We start from the raw sequence: 21,504 nt of genomic DNA, 5'->3' as shown, positions 1-21,504 counted from the left end.
AAGTGTATAAGTGTATAAGTGTATAAGTGTATAAGTGTATAAGTGTATAAGTGTATAAGTGTATAAGTGTATAAGTGTATAAAGTGTATAAGTGTATAAGTGTATAAGTGTATAAGTGTATAAGTGTATAAGTGTATAAGTGTATAAGTGTATAAGTGTATAAGTGTATAAGTGTATAAGTGTATAAGTGTATAAGTGTATAAGTGTATAAGTGTATAAGTGTATAAGTGTATAAGTGTATAAGTGTATAAGTGTATAAGTGTATAAGTGTATAAGTGTATAAGTGTATAAGTGTATAAGTGTATAAGTGTATAAGTGTATAAGTGTATAAGTGTATAAGTGTATAAGTGTATAACAAAACCGAATTTTATTCAAACAAAAGTGAAAAACAAGGCAAAATTAATAAACAAAAAAAAGGGTAAAATTCTACAAGCTAAACAAAAGGAAAACAAACAATTAACATTTGGTCCTCGCGAGCCCGATTGTGCAAGAACTATTAAAATATTTTCAACAAAAATTGTACCAGTGACAACAAACATAAAAAGACATACTTAATAAAGAAAGATCTACCAATAAACAAAGTGGAAATTAATTGCAATAAAAAGTGAATACTGTGACCTTAAAATACCTGCCAAAAATTGTGCTATGACATAAGTTTAACTTTCAACAAAAAATATGTACCGCTATTTTTAACGGGATATATTTTCTCAAAGTTAAACTTTGAACAACATCAACGTTTAAGTGTTTTTTCTTTTAGACCTCAGACAACTTACAACAACAAACGGCGCAGCGACCTCTTCAACAGAAATCTCGCAAAAAGAGAAACACAACAACAGTAAGCAAATAACATCAAAAATCACAATTGCAAAGTAAGTACATCATACCAATACTTACACATACACATCCATCGTTACGGTACATAGCAGAAAAAAAATTGTTAAACTCAGTATTTGTTTCAAATTAAGGGTTGCCATCCCTAAGAATTTATAAAACATTCGGGTGAAACTATTAGCTGAATACTTGATGACCTTTTTTACGATAGTTTGTTGACATATTCCAAACAATCAGTGTAGCCTAAAAATTTACCTTTTTTGGGGATTTCAAATATTTGCAAACACATCTGATTTTGGATTTTTTCATACATTTTCCTTGCTTTGAACGAAATTGCACTCAAGGAAACTTGGGATATTTTGGACATTCTTCAAATTTGGACGAAATATTAAACTCCGACGTTAACATTTTTTCCCGTTACATCGTTTTTTGGACTTCGCTGACATAATTTGCTGGATTTTCGACATTTCTTGGAGTTCGTTTTGACTTTTTGAACCTTTATTGAAAGTAATTGGGCAACTATATACATTATTTTCAACATGGATGTCACAAAGAAGTTCACCAATGCCTATAATGATTTGGTAGACTTCCACGAATTGCAAGCCAGCAGCACAGCCGAGGATAATGTGCACTCCTTGGAAGCTCTTCGGATACACCTGGACCATATCTGGAGCCACGTCAAGCGATGTTATGAAGAATGTAGGGATTATGAACCCAAAGAGAGTGATCCTCCCATCGAACTTAAAAAGCTACGCGCAACTTACAGAAATGCCATTACTACCTATAAAGCTACCCTAGGAACAATAAATGCAGAAATTGACGTCCTTACGAACAAGGCCTCGAAGACATTGGAAAAAACCATACTGGAAAATCCCGTTCATTACTCCATAAAGCTTCCTCCATGCGACACTGATATATTCTATGGCAGCTACAAAACATGGCCGACCTTCCGAGACCTTTTTTCCGCCATTTACGTTAAAAATCCGAAAATTAGTAAGGTCGAAAAACTATATCACCTCAATCAGAAAACAGGAGGTGAAGCACGAGACATCATAGCGAACATTCCGCTTACGCATGATGGCTTTGATCTCGCTTGGAAAAACCTGACTGATAGGTACGAAAACAAACGCATGCAAGTGAATGAGCAATTGAAAACCTTGTTCAACTTACCTTCGGTAATCTTAGACTCAAGCTCATCACTAAAGACATTGCAACGATCAGTTACGGGTTGCCTTGAAACATTAAAAACTTTAGACATTGATGTTAAATCCTGGGACCCTATTCTTATTTATTTATGCTCTCAAAAAATGCCTAGAACTTACCTGCAAGATTTTGAAAACATATTAGACTCAAGTTCAGACATTCCAACATGGAGTGAGTGCAACACCTTCCTCACACAAAAATTTAAAATACTCGAATCTGTTGGAAATATTCAATCAGTGCCTTCTAAACCTACTCAAACTTTCAAGGAAAGTCAACGTTCTCAGAACGACAAAAAAAATTCACTCTTTTCACACTGGCATTGAGCCCAAATCAGAGAATACTATGAAAAATAAACAACACAGACCTAAAAAAACGGTAGAGCATAAATGCCAACATTGCAAAGAACATCATTTGTTAAGAAATTGTCCCAAGTTCCTACAAAAGAATACAAATGACCGTATTCACCTTGTCAAAGTAACAAACACTTGTTATAATTGCCTCTTAACCGATCATGGAGTTAACGAGTGCAAAAGCAAATTCAATTGTCGAATTTGCAATCTCCGACATCATACGCTTTTGCATAAGGGAAGCGGAACACAAACTATTCCTGAATCCCAGCTTGATGTACGACCTAGTACAAGTACACAAGCACTTACCTTAAACATACAGTCCACACCTTGTATCAAACCAAATCAACTCACCTCACTTGCTCTTCCCGATGAGAATAAACCTTATTCAAAACTCGAAGAGACTTTGCTTTTCACAGCCCTAGTGGAAGTTGAATCGAACGGTCAGAGGTTTGAAGCCCGCGCAATCATAGATTCCGGCTCTCAATCGACCTTCATCTCAGATAAGCTGAAAAATCGACTTCGACTTCCAACCAAACGCAACCTAGTACACGTTTCAGGACTTAATCCAGCAATGACGGAAACATCAACACAAGCTTGCGTTTTCACTCTTCGTTCGCGAGTTAATCCTGACTTCAAATTAGACGTTTGGGCTCCTGTTTTAAAAACTTTATCGTTCAATTTGCCACCACGAAATATGGATATTGACAATTATGATGAATTAGAACGCCCACTTGCTGATCCACTTTTCTACAAGAGCAGACCAATTGACATCCTCATTGGTCTCGACATTTGTTCAAATATTTTTGACCTGGCGATTCCGATGCGTTCACAAGGTTCCTTATTGACTCAAAAAACAGTTTTTGGGTGGATTGTGGGTGGACCTGTAGAGCGATCGACCCAGTCACCTAGACATATCTCTCTGGTCAACGCTGTGGCGTTAGACAACCTACTAACACAATTTTGGGAGGTGGAGGAGCCGCCAAGTGAAACTTTGCGATCCCACGAGGACATCTTTTGTGAAGACTTGTACAAGTCCACAACTGAAAGAACGGTTTCTGGAAGATACATGGTTGAGCTTCCTTTCAAAACTGCTGAGGAAATCGGAAATTCACGGAACATCGCAATGGCTCAGTTTCTTCGTATGGAAAAAATGCTCTGCGGAAAACCAGAAATCAAAGACCTTTATGATAAAACAATCATGGAGTATTTGGACTTAGGCCACATGAAAAAGGTTTTAAAGCCGGACATTAATAATGGACCTAATTTTTATCTACCTCACCATGCAGTAATAAAACCGGATCGGGTAACTACCAAACTTAGAGTAGTATTTAATGCGTCATCCCCCTCGGATAATAAAAAGAGTTTGAATGACATCCTGTATCCTGGACCAATCCTGCAACAAGACCTTATAATACAAACTTTAAAATGGAGGTTTTATAAGTTCGTATACAACGCCGACATTACCAAAATGTACAGGCAAATTTTAGTCAACCCTTCACAAACAAAATATCAGCGAATCCTCTTTCGCACTTCGCCTAAATATCCTATTGAGGACTTTGAACTTTTGACTGTGACATTCGGAGTTAATTGTGCCCCCTTTCTAGCAATACGGACCTTGCTCCAGCTAGCCGAGGACATTAAGGAGACACATCCGTTAGCCTCACATATATTACGGAACAATATGTACGTGGATGATGTCTTGGCAGGAGGACACACAATTGAAGAAGCGGTGGTTTCTAAAAACCAACTCTCCAGTGCATTAGCCTCTGCAGGGTTTGATCTCCGAAAGTGGAGTTCCAATCATCCCACCATAATTAATGACTTACCACCAGAAAGCCTACTATCAGACAATTGTCTTCATCTCTCTGAAAACCTAGTTACGAAGACACTTGGTATTAAGTGGAACATTAGTCGTGATTCGTTTTCATTCCCGCAACCCGACATCACACCTAAGTCGTCCTTCACTAAGAGAGAGGTTTTATCAATAATAGCTAGATTTTTCGATCCTTGCGGTTGGTTAGCGCCTATCATTGTAGTTGCCAAGCTCATAATGCAGCAGATTTGGCTAGACAAGGTAGGATGGGATGAAGGACTTAGACCTTTGACGTCATCTGCATGGGAAAACTTTATCAGCGGTTGCCCATACATCCAACATCAAAATGTGCCAAGATGGATACAATATACTCCGACCTGCAAGATTGAGATACATGGATTCTGCGATTCTTCTGAAAAGGCATACGCCGCGACTTTATATGTTCGACTTGAAGATAATAATGACGTACACACACATCTTCTGGTTGCGAAAACACGTGTTGCACCGGTCAAGAAAATCTCTCTGCCTCGGCTGGAACTATGTGGAGCTGTTTTACTAGCAAAACTAACGTCATCAGTTATACCGAGCCTCAACCTGGAAAAGCATGACATCTACTTTTGGACCGACTCAACAATCGTCCTAGCCTGGCTTAAAAAACCACCATGCGCATGGAACACCTTTGTTGGCAATCGAGTGTCTCACATCGTGGATAAAGTAGGAACATCAAGTTGGTGTCACGTAAATTCATCAGACAATCCAGCGGACATTGCAACACGAGGATGCTCTTCTATCGACTTACAAAATAATGACTTATGGTGGCATGGACCTACTTGGCTCCGAGAGCCAACCAATTGCTGGCCACGATCGACACAAATTATAGATACTCTGTTGGAAAAGAAGCAAATCAAAACACTAGTGACTCCTTCAACTACAAATCTAAGAGAAACCGACCCTTTGAGAAACTTTTCAAGTCTATCAAAAGCGTATCGTTCCTTTGCATATGTTGCCAGAATCATACGATTAGCACATGGAATCAAACCACCAATCAATACACCTCCTGATGATGTTCTGCCCGAAGAAGTTAAGATTGGGAAATACAAAATGATTTTGCTGACTCAGTCCCACTATTTTACTGAAGAATACCGTCTATTATCACAAAATCGAAAATTGCCTCACAACAGTCCACTTTTATCGTTAAATCCATTTATTGACGCCAACGGAATCATGCGAGCAAACGGACGTCTTTCTGACTCTCCTATGTTAACTCATAACGAAAGACATCCAATTCTGCTGCCACACTATTCGAATCTTTCATACCTTCTAGTTGAACATACTCATAAATATACATTACATGGGGGAAACCAGCTTATGATACGGACTCTGCGATCAGAATTCTGGATCTTTCGACTTAAACCTCTGGTGAAAATGGTGATAAACCGCTGTAAGCCCTGCGTGCTATACAAACGACATACTCAAAACCAAATCATGTCATCTCTGCCTCCAGAACGAACGCAATTCACAAGACCTTTCTTAAATACTGGAGTAGACTTTGCTGGACCTTTTAGTATTCGAAACTTCACAGGCCGAGCATGCTTAGTAACGAAGGGGTACGTGTGCATATTTGTATGCTTTTCTACCAAAGCAATACATTTGGAGGCCACCAGTGACCTCTCAGCACAAGCTTTCTTAGCGGCCTTTTCACGTTTTATCGGAAGACGAGGTTGTCCGGCAAAAATGTTTTCCGACAACGGAACTAACTTTACTAGTGCTGCAGAAATGATCAGAAAGGACAGACTATTATTTTTCAGACATATACAAAACGATCTCGTGCACCAATATGCCCATCAGAACCTGGAATGGAACTTTATACCACCAGGTGCTCCTCACATGGGGGGATTGTGGGAAGCAGGTGTAAAATCATTCAAGACACATCTAAGAAAAATGGTTCCCAATATGACATTCACTTTCGAAGAGTTATCTACTATCTTGGCCAGAATAGAATCTTGTTTAAACTCTAGACCTCTTTGTACTGCAAGTGATGATCCAAATGACCTTTCACCGCTTACTCCAGGGCACTTCCTGATTGGATCGCCATTGTTGTCTTTACCTGAACCCGACATTACTGAGGAAAATTTATCTCTCGCTAATCGATGGAAGCGAGTAAAAATCATTTCCCAGATATTATGTCTAAGATGGAAGACAGAATACCTGAAAGAACTACACCGTCGCCATAAATGGAAGTGGCAAAAGGACAATGTACGACTAAATGACCTTGTAATTATTCAAGATGACCGTATACCTAGGAATGAGTGGAAGTTAGGAAGAATTACTAATCTGTATCCAGGGTCAGACCAAAATGTCAGGGTTGTTGATCTCCAAACAGCAAACGGTGTCGTTCGCCGACCTATAACGAAGCTAATTCCCTTTCTCTCCGACTAACCTTCCAAAATTCCACTTTATTTCAAACTAAAATTTCCGTATAACTAATTCTCGCTTTTTACAGACATGGCTCCAAAAAACTCCAAAAACATAAACCCAACCATTAGACCAAGAGGCTGGATTTATTCGTGTGGGTTGTGCAAGCTGGATCATCCTATTAAGACTTGCAAAAAGTTTTTGTGTCTTGAGCCCGATGCTCGTTTTGACGTAGTATGTGAGTATTTTTACTGCATCAATTGCCTAGCTTGCTCCCACACTAAGTCAAACTGTCCGACAACTTTATCATGTCAAATTTGTGGAGGGAAACACAATACCCTATTGCACTACGCAACCCCAATCAAAGCAATGAGCACCACACGCCAAAGTCGTCATGAACAGCGCCAACATCCAGCCACCAGACCTTCGTCGTCAACCAGATCAAAATCACAAGCGCCTATTCGTTCGACATCATCGGTTCGACAGACACAACGTTCGCCGCAAAATAAACAGCCCTCAACATCAAAGGCAGCCCAACATCACATGTTTGACAAAAACCGTTTCAAACTGGTTCAACAGCCTCCAAAAAACATCCCCTTTGGTTGGTCGAAGGTGTTTGTTCCAACGGTGCAAATAAAAATTTCAATACCAGAACAACCAGGCATGTGGCACCTCTGCCGCGGCATTGTTAATTCCCAGGCGACAGTGTCTCGCATAGCGGTACGTCTACAGTCGGAGCTTCGCCTCGAAACCTTTGAATACCGCAACACCAGATTTGCAAAGGTGCTTATTGCAGCCCGACTAAGTCGTTTCAACTGGAAAAGAGAAATACGGGCAATGTTGACGAACGACCTTCCACGAAAACCCTATGACCTCCCCATTGATGCCAATCCATCATCAGACTTCCCAGAAGACACGCTTGCAGACCCCGATCCTCGATGCAACGCTACTGTGGAACTAGAAATTGGTGCTGATTTCTACAAAGATATCCATCGTAATGGGTCTCTTGATACCGAAATACCTGGAGTCATTGCCGAACAGACAGCATTGGGATATGTTTTTATTGGAGCCATCGGCAAAATTTGGTAACACTCCACGGAGGGGCCGATATGTTCAATAATGAGGAATATTGAACCTTGAAAATACTACTAACATTAATTAAAACGTGAATTAAATTAACATTTATATTTTTACTTTAACACTGAAATTTGTAATGGAATAGCCCATAATCAGAACTAACAATAATAACTTTGAGTTTTATTTCCTAACGGTCTCTATGACTTCCCACACTTTTTTTGCTTCAGTCTCTTTTAACACTCACTCAATGAGAACCAATTCAGCACATTCCGCAAACTCATTGACATTGCAGCAACATATCTTGCGTTGTTGTTGTTATGCTTTTGCAATCTCTTCTTTGCCCTTCAACAATAAATGGTAGAGAAAGATTTAACAGTCTATTTTTTGACCTTGTGAAGAGTGTGCGGAAGATCATAGAGATCAACTTAAACTATTTTGTATTAAAACAAAAAGAACAAAATAAAAACTGAAAACAACAAAACCGAATTTTATTCAAACAAAAGTGAAAAACAAGGCAAAGTTAATAAACAAAAAAAGGGTAAAATTCTACAAGCTAAACAAAAGGAAAAAATATTCTTTACAAAGATCCACGCCTTATTGGGCCCTTGAAAAATATTCTTTAATAAATCCACGCCTTGTATCGTCGTTGAAAAAATATTCTTTAAAAAATCCACGCCTCCTTATTGGGTCCTTAAAAAAATATTCTTTAAAAAGTTCCACGCCTTTTTGGGCCCTTGAAAACATATTCTTTAAAAAATTCAGGCCTTATTGGGTCCTTGGACAAATATCCTTTAAAAAATCCACGCCTTGTATGGATGGACCCTTGAAAAAATATTCTTTAAAAAGATACACGCCTTATTGGACCCTTGAAAAAATATTCTTTAAAAAATCCACGCCTTATTGGGTCCTTGAACAAATATCCTTTAAAAAATCCACGCCTTATTGGGTCCTTGAACAAATATCCTTTAAAAAATCCACGCCTTATTAGGCACTTGAAAAAATATTCCTTAACGAATCCACGCCTTATTGGGCCCTTCAAAAATATTCTTTAAATTATTCACTTTAATAAAATTTAAGTCTCCATTAATAATTTTGTGGTTCTTCTTCTTCTCCTCTTCCTGATGATTTTCACAAATCAGCTTTTCTCATTTATGTATCAGCTTGTCGTTGTGTGGCCAGCAGCTTTGACTGAAAAACGCATTTAAAATATTTTCAGTTGAAAATAGTGTTCATAAATAGCAAACATGTTTAATTCTGGTTGCCATGTAAATGAATTGGTCTTGGCAACATTGCGGAGGAGGATGGATGGATGGCTGCCTCTTGGAATATATTTTCCAGCTAAAATGCCGATTCCGATATAATGCGGTTGGACACATTTAAATGCGTTGGTGTTGCTCGTTGCACTCCCACTTCATTTAGTGTGAAAATGGATTTAAGCGAATTGCTACACAAGGAGGATATTTCATATTCTGTTGCTTTGCAACTGCTATTCGGTTAGTTGAACTTTTTATTAAGAGATTAAATTCCAGGGAATTTGCTGAAAGTGCAATCTGAATAAGTTACTAGAAATGTTTAATTCGAATGGGAGATTTTAAAAAATATTTCCGAGATTTTTTAAGGAATAGTTGTGAAAGAAACTATAAGACGTGGATTTTTAAAAAAATGTTTTTTGAGGCATGGATTTTTTAAAGAATATTTTTTGATGTTCCTATAAGGCGTGGATTTTTTAAAAAATTCTTTTTGAGGTACCTATAAGGCGTGGATTTTTTAAAGAATATTTTTGAGGTACCTATAAGGCGTGGATTTTTTAAAGAATATTTTTGAGGTACCTATAAGGCGTGGATTTTTTAAAGAATGTTTTTTTCTAAGACCATACAAGGCGTGGATTTGTTAAAGAATGTTTTTTCTAAGACCATACAAGGCGTGGATTTTTTAAAGAATGTTTTTTTCTAAGACCATACAAGGCGTGGATTTGTTAAAGAATGTTTTTTCTAAGACCATGCAAGGCGTGGATTTTTTAAAGAATGTCTTTTTGAGGTACCTATAAGGCTTGGATTTATTAAAGAATATTTTTTCAACGAGCATACAAGGCGTGGATTTATTAAAGAATATTTTTTTCAACGACCATACAAGGCGTGGATTTATTAAAGAATATTTTTGCAACGACCATACATGGCGTGGATTTATTAAAGAATATTTTTTTCAAGGACCATACAAGGCGTGGATTTATTAAAGAATATTTTTTCAACGACCATACAAATGCGTGGATTTATTAAAGAATATTTTTTTCAAGGACCATACAAGGCGTGGATTTATTAAAGAATATTTTTTTCAAGGACCATACAAGGCGTGGATTTATTAAAGAATATTTTTTTCAAGGACCATACAAGGCGTGGATTTATTAAAGAATATTTTTTTCAAGGACCATACAAGGCGTGGATTTATTAAAGAATATTTTTTCAAGGACCATACAAGGCGTGGATTTATTAAAGAATATTTTTTCAAGGACCATACAAGGCGTGGATTTATTAAAGAATATTTTTTCAAGGACCATACAAGGCGTGGATTTATTAAAGAATATTTTTTTCAAGGACCATACAAGGCGTGGATATATTAAAGAATATTTTTTTCAAGGACCATACAAGGCGTGGATTTATTAAAGAATATTTTTTTCAACGAGTGGCATGTAGAGACAATATTCCCTTGTATTACTTTGTGAAGTATATAAATCCCCGATGTCCTTTTCAATTCGACCGTGCATTGATTGCACACACACCGTTTGTTTTAGATGTTACTTGAAACTATTTGAAAATTGCATGAAATTTTAAATAAATGGTCTCTCCATTACAAGATTGCCAATAGTGGCCGCCTGCCCCCAAATTCAAACAAACTGCTGGATATTCAATTTTTACATGTAGTGATATTGTATATGATTCAGGCCACAGTTATGAACCAATCTTCACGAAATTTTGCATGTAGGATGGGTACTGGCAAATGAAGACCCCTATTGTTTTTGGTAAAGATCGGTTAATATTTAGGGGATTTTTGTCCGTTTTTTCTGGTCGCTCCAGAGGCCGCAATTATGGCCCGTACGAATTTTACATGGAGAAGGCGATCGAGCCAATGAATAAGCATGCATGGTTTGATAGGGATTGGTCAATATTTAGCGGCCAAATAGACCCTGACTTTTGTGTGAAAAATTACAAAATTTGTATTCTATGGCGTATATATTTGCCCATGAAGGACCTAGACCCGAGAAGTTGATAGTATGTTCAAGAGGAGGTTGACCTTTAAATTAATACCAATTATATCGTCGTATGTACTCGTATGTAGGAGTTACACCTAAATAGTAACGGGTGCTTACATGTTTAGATATCATTTATTAACCCATTACCACACTAGAGGGCGGAAATATAGCGCTGCTCGTTTTGAAATTTTCCATGAGATCCCAGTTATGCTCAAGGACAACGCCTATAATTTTCGGTGATGATCAGATAATAATTTTGGGATGAAGTGGACCGAAAACTTAATTTGTTTGTGGTTTTTTTTCGAGTCGATCTATAGGCCACAATTGAAAGCCCAACATCACAACATAACCCACGGTAAAGAGAATCTAGACAAGTACAACCCTCGCCTATTGAGTATTAGAAATATTTGTTGACATCAAGTCTGTCAAGTGAGTGCAAATATCGCTCAGAATATACAACCACATATAGTTAGATTTTCGTGGAAGTTGTGTAGGGTGTCATATGGTCGGCTCCGTCCGACTATACTGATCCGCTCACTGGTTTTTCATACCCTTCACCACATTGTGGTACAGGGTATTATGTCTGTGTGCATATGTTTGTAACAGGCAAAAGGAAACGAGATAGACACTTTGAGAATAAGCATAGAGTCACTGTCTGTCTGTCTGTCTGTCAATGTTAAATTGTAAACAAAGTGCAGGTCGCATTTATGACCCGAATTGGATGAAATTTGGCATAGGCCACTTATTTGGCCCAAGGACGAACCCTATTGAAATTCGGAAAAATCGGTTAAATTTAGATATAGCTCCCATAAAGGTAAATGGTGCTCCAAAGTCCCTATATATCTTTTTGCATAGTGTACTGAATTGAATCTAGAATGACGGGAGTCAAGTTTTGAGAAAATCGGGTCAGATTTATATATAGCTCCCATATATATTTTCGTTCGATTTAAGTTAAATCGGACACCAAAGTTCCTATATATCTTTCGATTTGCACGAAATGTGGCATAGTGTACTGAATTAGGTCCAGAATGATGTGTGCTAATTTTCGTGAAAATCGGTTAAGATTTAGATATAGCTCCCATATATATTCGTCCGATTTAATGTAAATGGTGCACTAAAGTCCCTATATATCTTTCTATTTTCACGAAATTTGGCATAGGGTACTGAATTAGGTCCAGTATGATGTGTGTTAAGTTTCGTGAAAATCGGTTCAAATTTAGATATAGCTCCTATAACCTACCGCGTGGAAAGTTTATATACATATTATAAGAAGCAACCCTATATCTGACCAAATGAAAAATTTAGTATAGGTTGCACAACGATATGTCTTTGGATCCATTTCCATGTTAATGGTCCTTCAAAACTTCAACGTCTGTTAGGATTCATCTGTTGAATATACCCAAAGTGGTGAAGGGTATCATATAGTCGGCCCGCCCCACATTACTACTTTTCTTACTGTTTTTTTTAATGTTGCCTATATTTGCTCAGTTTTTGTTTTCTATTTACGCTTTGTTATTCTATTTTTCCATTGGCTTAGAATATCCCAATATCCCACCCTGATCCATAAATACTAAATAACCTATAATACACACAATTAATAGTTTCCCCTAATCGCCCAGCCAAAACTATTCCGGAAATATCCACTATTTAATGTGGATAATTCTCACGCAAACCTCCGAATCGAAATTCGGCAATGAAATAAATTTTCATAGAAAACAATCCGCAAGGGCTGGTGTTAAATTCTTTACGCTGTCACTTTGCCATTTGTTTATGGTCCTTTTGTTTCATAAAAAAATCTTCATTTTGTTCTCCTTTTTGTTATAATAATGTAAATAAATTATGCAAATAATTTATGCTTTCAAAGAGGCGAAGAAGAAAATAATACGCCATTTACATGGCACAACAAGGCATAAGGTAATAAATTTTCGTTATAAACCAAGAACGAGGGAATGTTTGTTTTTTTTTACCCACAATCGCAAGAGAAAGTATGGGAGGGAGATGGAAAATGGTAAAGAAAACGAACAGTGACAAAATGAAAATGTTAGCTTACTATTTCATTTTTACACTCTTTAACGCTACTCGCCGTCCTTCCTTCCATCATGATGCAGGATAATGTTTTTCTTCGTTGCTACTAGTAACCGTCATTGGGTGTTGAACATTTTGTTTTTCCTCGAGATTTTGTTTTTTCTCATCTGTCAAACATCCAGCCATCCATCTGTTCATTTAGCTATCTATATTTTTTATGGTTCATTTATGTGTACTTCATCATCGGTCGTCGACGTCCTCGTCATCATCATCACAGCGTATAAATCATAGCGAAAGCTTTTTTCCCTGTAAGAAGTGATTGAAATGATTTCAAGATGAATTTATCAACCAGGAAATTAAAGGAAACGGAAACGTATGAAATACAGTCGAAAAGAACGAAAAAAAACATAAAAACATATCTCTCGGTTCATGGAAAATGCTTAAGCAGGATTAATGTAACGAATTCAGTTCCCGAAATTTTTAAATAAATACAATTCCATTGCAGGAGATTTTCCAATGAGGTTTTGAGTTTGTACAGGACAATAAATTGTATTTAAGCAGAAAGTACTGAATTTAAGGCATATTTCTCAAAAAAAAAAATATATTTAACACACAAAAAAATATATTTAAAGGACCTCAAGAATAATTATTTAAAAAATCCACGCCTTCTAAAGGACCTCAAAAATAATTATTTAAAAAATCCACGCCTTCTAAAGGACCTCAAAAATAATTATTTAAAAAATCCACGCCTTCTAAAGGACCTCAAAAATAATTATTTAAAAAATCCACGCCTTCTAAAGGACCTCAAAAATAATTATTTAAAAAATCCACGCCTTCTAAAGGACCTCAAAAATAATTATTTAAAAAATCCACGCCTTCTAAAGGACCTCAAAAATAATTATTTAAAAAATCCACGCCTTCTAAAGGACCTCAAAAATAATTATTTAAAAAATCCACGCCTTCTAAAGGACCTCAAAAATAATTATTTAAAAAATCCACGCCTTCTAAAGGACCTCAAAAATAATTATTTAAAAAATCCACGCCTTCTAAAGGACCTCAAAAATAATTATTTAAAAAATCCACGCCTTCTAAAGGACCTCAAAAATAATTATTTAAAAAATCCACGCCTTCTAAAGGACCTCAAAAATAATTATTTAAAAAATCCACGCCTTCTAAAGGACCTCAAAAATAATTATTTAAAAAATCCACGCCTTCTAAAGGACCTCAAAAATAATTATTTAAAAAATCCACGCCTTCTAAAGGACCTCAAAAATAATTATTTAAAAAATCCACGCCTTCTAAAGGACCTCAAAAATAATTATTTAAAAAATCAAAACCCTCAAAAATAATTATTTAAAAAATCCACGCCTTCTAAAGGACCTCAAAAATAATTATTTAAAAAATCCACGCCTTCTAAAGGACCTCAAAAATAATTATTTAAAAAATCCACGCCTTCTAAAGGACCTCAAAAATAATTATTTAAAAAATCCACGCCTTCTAAAGGACCTCAAAAATAATTATTTAAAAAATCCACGCCTTCTAAAGGACCTCAAAAATAATTATTTAAAAAATCCACGCCTTCTAAAGGACCTCAAAAATAATTATTTAAAAAATCCACGCCTTCTAAAGGACCTCAAAAATAATTATTTAAAAAATCCACGCCTTCTAAAGGACCTCAAAAATAATTATTTAAAAAATCCACGCCTTCTAAAGGACCTCAAAAATAATTATTTAAAAAATCCACGCCTTCTAAAGGACCTCATATAGTCGAACGGGGCCGATCATACGATAACCTACACAACTACCACGGGACTCTAACTTTCTGTGGATTTTTATTCCGTGCCTGGGCCATATTTCGTAATATTTGCACCCTCTTGCCCGATTACAGCTCAACAGCTTTTCCTTACACTGACATCTATTCCGAATAGTTCTAATATTCGGTATATGTCCATATTCCATTCCCCGTGGGTTTTGTTGTGATGTTCGCCTTATAATTGTGGCCTATATTATCGACCCGAAAAAAACACAAAATTATTATCTGATCATCACCGAAAATTATAGGCGTTGGCCTTGACCATAACTGGAACCGCATGGAACATTTCAAAGCGATCAGCGCTATATTTCCGCCTCTAGTGTGGTAATGGGTTACTAAATGATATCTGAATACGTAAGCACATGTAAATATTTAAGTGCAACTCCCACATCTGAGTACATACGACAATATAATTGGTATCGTTAAAGGTCAACCACTCCTCTTGGATATACTGTCAACTTTTCGGCCTATGTCCTTCAGGGGCAAATATATACGCCATAGAATACAAATTTTGTAATTTTTCACACAAAAGTCAGGGTCCATTTGAGCCGCTAAATATTGACCAATCTTTATCAAAATAGGCATACTTATTCTTTAGCCCGATCCCTTTCTCCAAGTAAAATTTCGCGAAGTTCGGACCATAATTGCGGCCTCGGGAGCGACCATAAAAACGGACAAAAATTAAGTATTTGGTCCATTTCATCTCCTAAATATTAACCGATCTTTTCCATTGGGTCAAACCCATTCTACATGCTAAATTTCATGAAGATTGGTCAATAACTGTGGCCTGTATCGTGTTTACAAATTATAATGGACGGACGGACACAAATGTCTACATCGAATCAGCTAATCGAGATATGACGATCGGTATACTTATAGTTGGGTGTAGGACGAATATTTCGCGGCGTTACAAACTTTTGGGGCTGCGCAAAGCCTGACAACATACAGGGTTGCCCATATTCGACGGACCCATCTGACAACGCCATAACTTTTGACAAAGATGTCACATCGCTTAATGACATACCGCGTTTGAAGCGTCAGTCCAAGCAGATTTTTACCATGAACAAATACACGCTACGCAAGCGCTCTGAAATAGTTGAAATTTACATTCAACAGAAGAAGTCAATTGTGAAAACTCAACGTGCTCTTAGAACATTAAACCAGTAAGGAAAGTAGTAAAGTCGGACGGGGCCGACTATATGATACCCTTCACCACTATGGGTATATTAAACAGGACTATTAGCATGAAATTGGATGAAATAAAATATGTGATATTTATCTAAAAGTGAATCTACGTAGATCTTTCCATAAAGTATGTAAATCGACTTCAAACAAATATAAATAGGTCATCCGTTGGGCTATGTCTGTACTTCTAGAAAACGCAACTACATAATTCTATGCTCAATTTTGTACGTTGTGCAAAATTTGATGTCAAACTGACTAACATGGGAAGTTTGATGCCCAATTTACTTGAAATCGGGCGAAAATATATATGGAAGCTCTATCCAAATATTAAGCGATTTCAAACAAACTTGTCACAGGATAGGTTATACTAATTTCAGAACGTTTTGTTCCTACTGGTTCCTTGGTGCGTCAATCTATTATAAAAGGGAGCTATATCTAAATCTGTACCGATTTTCACGAAACTTGCCAGACATCATTCTAGACCCAATTCAGTACGTTATGCCGAATTTCGTGCAAATCGAAAGGTATATAGGGACTTTGGGGCACCATTTACATGAAATCGGACGAAACTATATATGGGAGCTATATCCAAATCTGGACCGATTTCCACGAAACTTGGCAGACATCATTCTAGACTCAATTAACTACGTTGTGCCAAATTTCGTGCAAATCGAAGGATATGTAGGGAGTTTGGTGCACCATTTACATGAAATCGGACGAAACTATATATGGGAGCTATATCTAAATCTGGACCGATTTTCACGAAACTTGGCAGACATTATTCTAGACCTAAATGATTAGGCTGTACCAAATTTCGTGCAAATCAAAAGATATATAGGGACTTTGGGGCACCATTTACATGAAATCGGACGAAACTATATATGGGAGATATATCTAAATCAGGACCGATTTTCATGGAACTTGGCAGACATTATTCTGGGCTCAATTAAGTACGTTGTACCAAATTTCGTGCAAATCGAAGGATATAAAGGGACTTTAGGGCACCATTTACATGAAATCGGACGAAACTGTATATGGGAGCTATATCTAAATCTGGACCGATTTTCTCGAAACTTGGCAGACGTCACTCTAGGCTTAATTCAGTACGTTATGCCAAATTTCGTGCAAATCAAAAGATATACAGGGACTTTGGGGCACCATTTACATGAAATCGGACGAAACTATATATGGGAGCTATATCTAAATCTGGGCCGATTTTCACGAAACTTGGCAGACATCATTATAGGCCTAAATGATTAGCCTGTACCAAATTTCGTGCAAATCGAAAGATATATAGGGACCGTTTACATTAAATCGGTTAAATATATATATGGGAGCTATATCTAAATCTGAACCGATTTTTCCCAATTTCAATAGGGTTCGTCCTTGGGCCGAATAAGTGACCTGTGCCAAATTTCATCCAATTCGGATCATAAATGCGACCTGTACTTTGTTTACAATTTAACATGGACAGACAGACGGACAGACGGACGGACGGACGGACGGACGGACATGCATAAATCGACTTAGAAAGTGATTCTATGCATATTCTCAAAAGGAACCATGGGTCTATCTCGATTATTTTTGCCTGTTACAAACATATGCACAAAGACATAATACCCTGTACCACAGTGTGGTGAAGGGTATAAAAATGAGAGAGGTGCGCCTTCTAAGAACACCATTAAGCGTTTATAAGAAAAATTTTCGACTTGTATGGCTCTTTCTAATCCGAAGAGGCCATATAAAAGTCGACCAAGGCGATCGGCCGAGAATATCGCTGCCGTACGAGCCAGTGTTGAGAGGTTGGGCATGGCTCGGTTCACTTTACAACGGATTATTCGCATTGAGTTGCATTTGTTCCCGTACAAAATGCAATTGACGCAAAGAATGTTACCTGCGGACAATCCTCGTCGATTGGGATGGGCCCAAAGAGTCATCGAAATGCCCGAAGATGACGAGCAATTTTGGAACAAAATTATCATGTCTGATGAAGCCCATTTCACATTGAATGGGACCGTAAATAAGCAAAATTGCCGTTTTTACGCCACTGAGATTCAAGAAGTGCCTCTTCATGACGAAAAACTCACAGTTTGGTGCGGCGTTAGTGCGAAAACGGTCATTAGGCCGTTTTTCTTTCAAAATGAAAATGGCCATGCTGTTACCATCAATCAGGAATGTTATCGCGACATGATGACCAATTTTGTGATGCCAATTATTCGTCGAAAGCGTATGAGGCAGTTCTGGTTTCAACAAGACGGCGCTCCACCGCACACAAGTCGCATAACAATCGATTTTCTGAAGAATTTGTTTCCGGGCCGTTTGATGACGAAAAGTGGTGATTTGGACTGGCCACCGCATTCGCCCGATTTGACGCCGCCTGACTTCTTCTTGTGGGGATATTTGAAGTCAAAGGTTTACGTTAACAAGCCAAGAACCGTAGAAGAGCTCAAGGACAACATTCGTGAAGAAATAGCCGCTATTCCGGTCGAAATGTTGGCAAAACGATGGAAAATGCAGCAAAAAGGGCACAATACGTCATCAACGCCAGAGGCGGCCATTTGAGAGATATCATATTCAAAAATTGATGTAAACAAATCTACTTGGAACAAATTAAATGATAAACATTGTCAACCGCCAAATTTGTATTTTTTTCTTTGATTTAAAAAAAAAAAAAAAAACATGAGTCCGTCGAATATGGGCAACCCTGTAGTTGTATAGGCTATAAAAATCCACTACTTCTGAAAGATCTCAAAAAAATTATTTGAATTCTTAAGGACCTCAAAAAAAAAAAATATTTAAAAAATTCACGTCTTCTTAGGGATATCCCAAAAAAAATTATTTAAAAAAGCCACAACTTCTTAGGGATAAAAAAAAACCTTTTAAAAAATCCACACCTTCTTAGTGATCTCAAAAAATATATAAAAAAATCCACGCCTTCTTAAGGATCTCAAAAAAAAAAGTATTTCCAACGCCTTATACAAGTCACCAAATAAACATGTAAAAAATCCACGTCTTATACAAGTCATCAAAAAAATAAAAGATATTTAAAACAAATCACGTCTTCATAGGGATCTCAAAAAAAAATGTATTTAAAAATCCACGCCTTTTTAGGGATCTCCAAAACATTATTTAAAAAATCCATTAGGGATCTCCGAGGTCTTTTAGACTTCAAAGAGTTGTTTACGGGCCTTAAACATAAGGATTTTAAAGGACTATCTGAGCAATCAACTTAAAACAAATAAATAAGTTTATTTTTTATTATTTTTTTACTCATACATGTTTTTTTTTATTTCCTATTACAGATTTTTCAATATCGGAATTCTGCGAGAAATCACAGTGCAGCTAAACAATTGTATGCGGTAGATTTCATACAATAATTCACTAAAGGTAAGACATATAAAGATATTTTTCAATAGTACAGTTTTCCACCCCCTTCTCCACCACTACTTCATATTCCCCCCCACCCTCTTTCTCAATACCCCAACACCCAAATTACCATGTTTTGTCTTCCCCTCCCCCATGGGCTGCTTTTGCATAGACCAGGTAAACCCAATATTTACGTCCTTAAGATTTTATATTGTTCTTCTTGTTATTGTTTTTGTTTCTGTTACTGTCACCCATTCATATTAGATTTAATCCTCCTCCGCCGCCTGTATTTGAAGCTTAGCATTTGTCGGTAAAACGAAACTGAAACTAAATCAAAGGGAAATAGAAATATCATCAAATATTGATGGTTAATAAATCAACATAGAAATATTACTTTCCACCTATTACATACCTCCACCCCTCCTAACCTACCTATTACATACCTCCACCCCACCTACTCCATTCATTATTTATTCCGTTATTTATTGTGGTAGTAAAACCGGATATGGAAAAAATAAATAAATGTAATTTTCGAAATAGAAATTCAACAATCGAGTATCCGGATATTTATTTCTTGTAATAACTTAAGGGAAATAGGAAAACTCCCTACGGGGATTCCTAAAAAAGTCGGACGGGGCCGACTATATGATACCCTTCATCACTTTGGTTATATTCAACAGATGAATCCTAACAGATGCTGCATTTTTAAAGGACCAGTAAAATGAAATTTTTCATTTAGTCAGATATAGAAGCTATATCTAAATCTGAACCGATTTTCACGAAAATTAACACACATCATTCTAGACCTAATTCAGAACACTGTGCCAAATTTCGTGCAAATCGAAAGATATATAGGGACTTTGATACACCATTTACATTAAATCGGACGAAAATATATATGGGAGCTGTATCTAAATCTGAACCGATTTTATGGAAACTTAACACACATCATTCTAGACCTAATTCATTACGCTATGCCAAATGTCGTACAAATCGAAAGATATATAGGAACTTTGGTACACCATTTACCTCAAATCGGAGGAAAATATATATGAAAGCTCTATCTAAATCTGAACCAATTTTTCTCAATTTCAATAGGTTTAGTCCCTGGGCCAAATAAGTGACCTATGCCAAATTTCTTCCAATTCGGATCATAAATGCGACCTGTACTTTGTTTACAATTCAACATGGACAGACAGATGGACGGGATGATTCTATGCATATTCTCAAAAGGAACCATGTGTCTATCTCGTTTCCGTTTGCCTGTTACAAACATATGCACAAAGACATAATACCCTGAACCACAGTGTGGTAAAGGGTATAAAAATCCGCGCCCCTTATAAGATATCGCATATTTTTTTTTTAAATCCACGCCTTTTTGAAGCTTTCAAAAACTTATTATGACAAATACACGCCTCTCAAAGGCTATCAAAGATATATAAAAAACAAATCAAAGCCTATTAAAGGCTATCAACAAATTATTAAAAAAAATCCAAGCTTTCAAAAATAAATATTCTAACAAATCCGCGCCTCTTAGAAGCAATCAAAAAATTTAAAAAAATCCAAATTCAAAAAATTATTTTAAGAAAATCTACGCCTGTTAAGAGTTTTGCAAAAAAATATTTTTTTTAAATCCTCGTCTTGGCATGGCTCTAAAAATATTATTTAAAAAATCCACGCCTTGAGATGGCTCCACTTTTTTTCTTGAATAATCCATGCCAGTCAAGTTATTTTAAAAATCCACGTCTGTTAGAGGATCTCAAAAGTTATTTTAAGTTATTTTAAAAATCCATACCTGTTAGAGGATCTCAAAAAAATATGTTAAAGATTCTCAAATAATTATTAAAAAAAATCCACGACCATTAAAAATCCTCAACAAATTCCTTGAAAATAACCCATTCTGTTAAAGATTCTCAAAAAATTATTTTAGAAAATTTACAACTGTTAAAGACCCTCAAGAAATTATCTAAAATATTTCACGTCTGAAAAAGGTTCTCAAAAATAATTTTAAACAATTTACCCCAGCTAAAGTCTCCCAAAAATTATTATCTTAAAAATTATATCAAAAATACGCATTTTTAGAAAAATTCTTACTTTATAAAGATCTTAAAAAGTTATTTTAAAAGGCTCTCAAAAATATTTAAAAAAAATCAAAACTTCAAAAAATCTTTTTTTTGTC

The 21,504-nt window shown here is 36.4% G+C and overlaps 1 protein-coding gene across 1 annotated transcript; it reads left to right on the top strand.

Annotated features, from left to right (window-relative positions):
- The first annotated feature begins 790 nt into the window (after positions 1-790).
- On the top strand, positions 791-7,855 carry LOC133332516 (uncharacterized). Its single transcript, XM_061540917.1, has 2 exons — positions 791-869; positions 6,701-7,855. The coding sequence occupies exon 2, from the start codon at positions 6,703-6,705 to the stop codon at positions 7,699-7,701; it is 999 nt and encodes a 332-aa protein (XP_061396901.1). The 5' UTR covers positions 791-869; positions 6,701-6,702; the 3' UTR covers positions 7,702-7,855.
- Positions 7,856-21,504: the final 13,649 nt, after the last annotated feature.

This window comes from Musca vetustissima, unplaced genomic scaffold (genome assembly GCF_032173495.1).
Source record: "Musca vetustissima isolate MV318-11 ecotype Yass unplaced genomic scaffold, APGP_CSIRO_Mvet_v1 utg21637, whole genome shotgun sequence".
In the NCBI taxonomy this organism is placed as follows: domain Eukaryota; kingdom Metazoa; phylum Arthropoda; class Insecta; order Diptera; family Muscidae; genus Musca; species Musca vetustissima.
The sequence above is the reverse complement of the archived record's forward strand: the minus strand, read 5'-3'. Positions and strand labels throughout refer to the sequence as shown.

Excerpts from the sequence above, each read along its gene's own strand:
- LOC133332516 (XM_061540917.1), top strand. The coding sequence starts at position 6,703 with ATGGCTCCAAAAAACTCCAAAAACATAAACCCAACCATTAGACCAAGA.